Raw genomic sequence first — 7,605 nt, 5'->3', positions numbered from 1 at the left:
TCTAGCTGCGGAGCCTCAGGGAGCCCGGCGGCTTAGCAGTTTAATGGGTGAATAAGGACATTTCAGAAGTGTCCCCTGCCATGCATCCAACACGGCTTGTCGCACCGGGAGGGGACGAGCCACTCGCACCTGCTTTCACTGACGGAGGTCTTGAGAAAGTCACTTGATATTTTTAAAAGATGGATGGACCCACCGCTTCCTGGGCTCTGTCCGAGTCGCAGTGGGTGTGACTGCTACTGCTAAGCCCGCGAAGGGGTCGCCGCGTCCGAGGTCGTGGTCCCTTGGTCACCTGGTGTCGCTGCAACGGATGGGCCGAGTGCTTTGTTGAAAGTAAGAGGAGACGGTGGCTGGCTGCTGCTCCGGAACCGGAAGGTGGGTGGCAGGGGTCTCCCTGCAGACCTAGTGTGGCGAAACAGCCTGGTGACCTGCTCTTTTGTGTACTTGTGGGAGTCTTAGTGTGGCCCCCCACTCCCGGAGACTTGGTACCAGCCTGTCCTGCATCCTCAGGGCCAAGCAGTAAGGGCTTGAATTATTCGATCTCCCATGTACACTGCCCCTAGAGGCGTTGCAGATGTGGCTGCTGTGTCACATTTGTGTCATTAGGTGGCGGAGAGCAGAGAGGCTGGTCTACGCTCAGCGTTCTGGCCTGTGAACGTCTGGGTGATTGATAGTCCGACATGCCAAAGTGCGTTGCACTGTCGGTGTGTGTTGGCATCCCGAAGTGGCTCAAGTAAAAACTTTAATTCTTTCCTAGTTCTCGGCTGCTGTCAGGTCGCACGTTGTCACGCGTTTGGCAGGAGGTAGGAGTGGGCCCGGCTCAGCGGTGAGTGGACAGGTGAGTAGGTTCCAGGCTGACTTCCTGAAGATCTGCCGCATTGGATTACAAAAATTGTGGTGGTAGATTTTTCCTTTCAGGGTGAGTTGAATGTCACCTAACAGTGGGATAATTTTTACTTTAGGAAGATTTAAGTGTTAACAAGGCATTTATGAGTAGCTGGCTACTCTGCCTGCTCCTAAGACAAGCTCGTGGACTGCAGCCAGGAACGTGGCAGGTCACCTTGCAGGATTCCTACGTGGGACAGCTCTGCAGGCCGGCTGCATGTGCGTTCTCCAGCAGGTGAGGCTTTTAAAAATTCCAGGGCCTTGCAGGTTTCCTGGTGACCACCTTCCCCTCCTCTTCTCTGGGCTTCGGGTGGCTGGTCGGTACCAGTAGCTCTCTGGGGGAGAGGGTGCAGAAGCCTCTAAGAACAGACCCCCTGGCTGCACCGTGATCCCCCGAGTTCTCATACTAAGCTCCTACCGGGGCCAGCAGCGGCCACCGAGTCCTTCGTAAGTTAACTACACTTTGGGCTGCCCATTGGGGGTCTGGAAGGTGACAGTGGAAACTGTAAAGGGGTCCACAGTCGGTAGCAGGTTCAGTTTTAAATACTGAGTGGGGAGGGTAAAACAGTCTGGTCACCCTGGCCATGGGCCGGGGCCATCCGAGCCTCGACTCGCGGCCGGCTGGGAATAGCTGCCCTGCAGCTGCTGGTATGGCCGGCACCACAGACGCAGCTGCCGTGCTGCACCTGTGACCTCGGGGCAAAGAGGAAGTGGCTATTTCTACGCTCAGTGTTCAGAACAGTGAGCACTAAGAATGGTTTGTAGCCTGACATTTCTCGGAACTGCCAGCAGGTGGCGCTGGTTTCCACATGCGCTGGTGGGGTTTGGGGGGACCCCTAACACCGGGTCTTCGTGTGTAAATGGGGTTAAATGAAGCGTGTGTGTGCACGCACACAGGAGTGACCAGAGTCTCCTCCTGGCACTGAGTGTTGGGGGCCTTTTCCGCAGTCCTTGGGCACGTGGGGTGTGCCTCCCTGGCTGAGGACCACTGAGCTGGTGCGAATGGCCAGGGTCCTGTCCCATCAGGACTCCCTGTGGGGGCCCCCAAGGCACTGGGCGGGGGGTCAGGAGACACCTCACCCATGAACATGCTGTCAGGACCCTTGGGACAAGCAGGGCACTTACGGAGCAGCAGGGGGTTGGTCAGCGTGGGGACTGGGACGAGGGCCGGAGGTATACTCGGGGCACATGTCCTGTTGAGACAGAAGTCGAGGCCCCTGGGTGGGCCGACCATAACCCTGTGAATGGTCATCCAGCCCAGGGCCCTGGGGAGTGTGATCAGTCAGGCTGGCCTTGTCCCCATGCAGGCGGGGAGCTCAGAGCCATTCCAGCCACACCAGGTCTGCGGTCATGCTGGCAGAAGCCAAGAGCCGTTTCTTAGAGCGGCTGAACAGATCTACACATGGCAGAAGCCTGAGGACAGTGGCGCCCCACCGAGATGGCAGCATACTCCTGACGACCCTGTTCGTGCTTCCTGTGAGCCCACCCCTGGGTGTGGCCAAGGAAGCCCAGTGTGACAAATGCATGGAGAGCCGGTGGCCAGGGGGCCAGCCCCAGGAGTCCTTTACAGCACCCACCCGTCAGCCAAGCACTTGGGTGGGATGGGGAGAAGCCAAGTGTGTGTCAGTGCACACTTGCCAAGGGCCGAGCTCAGGGGTGACAGGCACGGGCCTGCTGGACATGCCTCGGGTATGTAGGTACTTCAGATGGAGGAGTTCAGGGTCATGCCCCAGACAGCTAGTCAGATTGTATGCCAGGTAATAGAACTGACAAATCCCGAACCTAAGCCGGCCCCGTCTCCAGAACCCAGTCCAATTTATGACCAGCTCTAAAGAGTTGGGTCGAGATTTAAAATGCCCTACCCTATGGAAAAAGCCTTTTCATAGGTCTGGCTGTGATGCTAGCCCGTGAGCTTAATGCCACCAACTGCTGAGTCTGCAGAAGGGCCTTGGGAGGGACTAGTTTAATGCTTAGCATCTCCTCCAGTGGACTCACTCTGTAACGGGGAGGGAAGATGGCTGACCCCAAAATCGGATCCTAATCTCCGAAGTGAGCAGTACTCCTGTGATGAGCGAGTGCTGGGGTAACCACCGTCGGTGGTCCCGAGCGGTAGACGGCACTGGATGGACGGTTCTGGATACGTGGGAAACGAGCACATGCCCAGCTTCTGGCACAGTGGGGAGGAAGCCGCACCATCGGAATAATCCAACCTGGGCTTTTCCTCCTACCGAGCCAACCGGAACGAGTTAGGAGTCCCCCTTAACCACAGTCTAAGGAGAAGGACTGAGAAGCCTTGAAGTTGGGGATCACAGAGGGGAGATGAATGGCCGCCTCAAAAAATTGAAACCTATGGTCTTGCCACTTGGGCACAAGATGGGAGTCGGGGCTGCCAAACCCCCACATACATGCTTAATTGGATCATCAGCTCACAGGCAGAACTAGAAATCATTGCTAGCCAGACAGCCCTGGCCCTAGATGCGCACAGCAGTGTATCAGAACCACGTACCTTGAGACAATTTGCCAGCAGAAGGGAGCGTGGGGAGAGTGACCGCTCTGACTGCTGTTCTAGATGCTGGGACAGCAGTAACTGACAGCAACTCCAGGAGGGTGGCACGTGTACCTGTCCAGGTTTGGGAAGGGCGGGGCCCCAGTGGGATCTTTGGGGGGATAGTTTTTCACCTTTGGAGAATTCAGGGCCTTGATTGGGGCAGTCCTTTTACTAGGAATTTGCCTGGTCCCTTGTCTTGCCCAGCTTGTCATCTGTTCCATCCCCTCATTGAAGCTGTAGTTGGAAAAAGAAAAACTGCAGCCCCCGTGTTCACGTTATGGAAACGCGCCCGTAGACCAAGAGCAGCGTGAAGGCGATGCGCTCTGGCCCAGTCTTGGGCCCGGGCATTCAAGGGGACACGGGGCAGCGGAGGCCGAGCCAGCCGTTTCCTGCAATGGCTGAAGGCTGTTTCCTTCCCGTGATGGGTGAAAGACTTGCCAGTGGCACAGGCCACCTGCTCTGGTTGGTTACTCCCATTACGGCCAGCCAGCAGTTCCAGATACACTCGGGAGAAAGACAGGCAAGCCCGACTGAGGAAGTGTGAGGCGTGTGTGACCCATGCTAGGTTTGGGGCTCAGCCTTTGACGTGAACCCACTGCAATAAACGCTGCTTCCTGCTTCCGGCCTCGGTGTCTGTCCCAGGTGTCCTGCAATGTGGTAAGGAGCTCCCTCGTTTAAACAATACAGTGAGACGGTTTGTGTCTGTTTCTGAAAACGGAGTGTGACATTTAAGCAGGAGCTGCAGACCGGTGCTTCTCCCCCTGGGGCAGTCGTGTGCCCTCCTAGGCCGGGAACAGCGCTGAGGACAAATGGTGGGCAGAGGCCGCGGTGCTGCTGTGCCTTCTCCAGTGGGCAGACGGGGCCTGAGTGTCCATAACGCTGAGGCTGGCCAGCCCTGCTGTGGCCTGTGGGCCCCTGAAGCCAGTGTGGGGGCGGCTGGCCTGGTGGCTCATCTCCCCGTCTCAGGTGCAGTGGTCTAGGAGGGGCACGGGCCCAGCTTGGTGCTCAGTGGCCAGACAGTGAAAGATACCACAGCACGTGCTCTGTCACTTCAGGACGGTGGGGCTGGGAGGGAGGCTGGCTGGGGGTCTGAAGCTTCTGGATGCTTGCACTGGGCAGTGGTTTGCTAGAACCTGGCTGGGAACGGAGCATGGAATCACCCTCACCTGGGGGAGGAGTCGGGGTCCGCGGGCCACTGGAAATGAACCCTTGAGCGGGAAGGGGTCAGCCCTGTGGCCCTGCCACCAGGTGCGGGGTGTCATGCCCGTCTCCTGTGCTGCCCATGGCAATGCTTGGAGCACTCGTGCTCGGCTCTGCCCGCACTCCGCAGCAGCACCTTCCAGAGCCCAGGCCCGGCGGGGAGTCGTCACAGTTACGAGCGAATGGTGCGCGCTCCTGCGGCCCCTCTGTGCAGGGCTCACGTGCACATTTGGGGACACGCAGGTGGCCGTGGTAGAAGCGCAGCTCTGTCTCCAGGCGAAGTGGCCTCGTGTGGGACGTCTCTGTGCAAACAGTTGTCGTGTGCTCGGCAGGGATCCGCTCAGCTACCGACAGCCCGGTGGAGCCCGGACGCAAACAGCCCACTAACGCACGTCGGCGGAGGGTGCCGGGTGGCCCTGTGGCCACACGATCCTCACTTCCCACAGCTAAGGGGGCCACACTCATTTCCAGTGGTGGCGATTCCTGGTGACTGTCCCCCCGCAACCTGCGTGGCCGTGGCGAGACAGTCATGCCGTGCTGGCAACGCTGCTCGATGGGCCGAGGCGGCTCCTCAGGTCTTGGGAGGCCTGCGGTCCGGTGACGTAGTTCCGAGGCGGTGACAGAGCTGGCTCCGTGGGCGGCACCACCGTCCTGGCTCCCGAGCGGGCCAGGCTGTCTGCTTCCGTGCTGGTCTTGTGTGGGGCGACTGCTCGGGGCGGTGACGACACGTCACGTCACGTGGTTCTTGCCATCTTCACGCAGAGGCCTGCAGGCGGCCCGGGAACTGCGGCGGCGCGCGGCCTCCACCGCGGGTGGCGGCTCAGGTCCGGGGCCGGCCTCCGTGCGGCGGGGAACGTCGTCAGTGGGGCGAGCCTCCAGCCCTCCATCGCGTGGACGGCCCCTCCCACGGGGCCCGTGCGTGAGGAGCCTCGTGGGTCGTGAGCCCACTTTTCCCCGGATCTGGAGGCCGAATCGGAGACGATGTGTCTGGGGCGAGTAGAGCACAGGGAAGCCTGGCTGTGAACCTGTGGGTCCCGCGTGGCCGGGGCTTCTGGGTCCAGTATCCGATCCCGAAGAGGCAGTCTCTTGCCTGCAGGGTCCTTCCTGGCTTCGGGGACAGCACCCATGGGACCAGCCGGAAGGAGGTTCTCGTCCCGACCCCTTGTACAGCAGCCTCATAGGCCGGGGCCACTCTGCCTTGCTGAGTGTCCTTCGTGACCTGGCACTTCGCAGACACGCCTTGGGTGATGTTCCCGATGGCGTCTGGGGACCCGCGTCTGTCACCCTGACGGTTTCTAGCCGGACCTCTAAAGCCGGCTCCGAGGTTAGCTTTAGCTCCGCGCCCTGCTTTAAATCGTTACGTCGTGACTTTGCTCTGTCATCTGTAGTGTGCCTCGTGGCGATCCTGCACCCACGTGGAAGCCGCGATGTCAGCAGGAGATAGAAGGGCATTTCACAAAAAGCACAAAGTTTTCACGCCAGTGGCCCAGCCACGGTGGCGGCTTCATACATTCCTTCCTGTGGTGGTCCCCACACCCGGGTCACGCGTCTGGGAGTGGCGGGAAGCACAGACCTCCCTGGTCCACGTGGAGAGACGACCCGCTTCGCAGGCACCCGGCTTGGGAGGCTGCCTGACACGCCACAGATAACTGCGTGGTCACCTGACAGCCTCCTGTCCACGCATCCCCGCTCATGACACGCCTCACTGTTTCTAGGCCACATGGTTTGTCTGCTTTTCAGATTGTAAATCTCAAAAAAAATGTTCTGATATGTTGAAAAAATCCCCATGTAAGTGGCCCCCCCAAGTTCAAGCCCACGTCCACGTCAGCGTAACCTCGGCAAGCTGCGCCCACTGTCCCGAACTGCGTTTTCCTGCGTGTGGATTCTCCCCCCCACCCCCGCCCAGAAGGGGAAAATGTACAGGAAAAGCTATTTCGACGTATTTAGGATGAAGTTTAAGTTACTACTGAGAACATGGGTATCGTGGTTGAAATTTTGGGACACGTGTTTTAAGCAAAAAGTGCTAAAGTGAATTGAAGGGTTTGTTTAATGCATTTTTCTTCAGGGACAGTGTTGGCAAAACATGAGACCGTCATCCTGAGCAGACTCGACGTGTGTGTTCCTCAGCCTGGCGAGGCCAGGACGGGAATGGGGCCCGGGGGAGGGGCGTCGGGCTCCTGGGTGGGAAGGGGCGGGAAAAACATTGGCGGCTCTTTCTCAGATAATGGATTTTACTTCTGGTGGCTCGTTACCATTAAAGACTTCCTGTGCCGGACGGCTGAGCAGCACCTGTCAGGTGTTAAGACCCACGCTTCCCGCTTGGTGCTGTGACACCTCGTTGGTCTTGGCCTCCTCCCAGGCCTTGGTCGTCTGTCATGCCGTAACCCAGGTGGGGGCCGGCCCTCGGAACTGGAAGCCAAAACCGAGGACCCACTCCCAGCACCCCATCTCCCCTCGTCCCAGTTAACTGCCTGACCCCCTGGCTGGCTCTGGGGGTGTGAAGGCTCCGGCAGGACTCAGGGACCACCCGCCGAGGCCTTCTGCAGCAGGCGACCCTGAGAACGGCACGCTGCCTCTCCGGTGCTGAAGGCGAGGGCAGCCCCCACCCACTGCACGCCCTGCCTGCTGCCGCGTGGCCTGGACAGCAGTGGGCAGGGGTCTGGAGTGGGAGCACGAGCACCCACAGAAAAGCGATTTATTCACATCAGCGTATCTCCAAAGTAACAGAACCCATCCGGCCCGGGTGGGTCCCCCTCGCTCAGGCCCCAGGTCCCCTGCCTCCCGCTCCCAGCCGTCTGCTCCAGCTGCCTGTGTGGGTTGTCGGGATGGGGGGAGGAGGGCCCCGGGGTCAGGAGGGTCACCTGGCCAGGCAACCAGCAGGAGACGGGGCTGGACTCGGGGCGGCCTGGGTCCCCGGCTCCCGCAGCCCTGTCCTCGAGCCCAGGCAGGGTGCGGGGGTGGGGGGGGCGGCGGTG

At 59.8% G+C, this 7,605-nt stretch overlaps 1 protein-coding gene, 1 long non-coding RNA gene and 2 other non-coding genes across 4 annotated transcripts in view; 3 read left to right on the top strand and 1 right to left on the bottom strand.

Annotated features, from left to right (window-relative positions):
* Window positions 1-6: 6 nt before the first annotated feature.
* LOC102887855 lies at window positions 7-6,668 on the top strand. Its single transcript, XR_439274.3, has 4 exons — window positions 7-372; window positions 755-835; window positions 960-1,117; window positions 2,190-6,668. It is a non-coding gene; the product is annotated as an uncharacterized LOC102887855 (long non-coding RNA).
* Window positions 550-680, top strand: LOC112484848. The gene has a single exon (XR_003048256.1). It is a non-coding gene; the product is annotated as a small nucleolar RNA SNORA17 (small nucleolar RNA).
* Window positions 1,513-1,657, top strand: LOC112484846. Its single transcript, XR_003048254.1, has one exon. It is a non-coding gene; the product is annotated as a small nucleolar RNA SNORA43 (small nucleolar RNA).
* A 478-nt stretch (window positions 6,669-7,146) lies between the features above and the next one.
* Window positions 7,147-7,605, bottom strand: part of FAM69B (family with sequence similarity 69 member B) — a 7,931-nt gene continuing 7,472 nt past the window's right edge. Inside the window, exon 6 of the mRNA XM_025051258.1 lies at window positions 7,147-7,289. Within this exon, the coding sequence (XP_024907026.1) occupies window positions 7,147-7,289 (143 nt within the window). The remainder of the gene's footprint in view (window positions 7,290-7,605) is intronic.

Source organism: Pteropus alecto, unplaced genomic scaffold (assembly GCF_000325575.1).
Source record: "Pteropus alecto unplaced genomic scaffold, ASM32557v1 scaffold67, whole genome shotgun sequence".
In the NCBI taxonomy this organism is placed as follows: Eukaryota; Metazoa; Chordata; class Mammalia; order Chiroptera; family Pteropodidae; genus Pteropus; species Pteropus alecto.
Note: the sequence above shows the minus strand (reverse complement) of the source record. Positions and strands in the feature narration are given on the sequence as shown.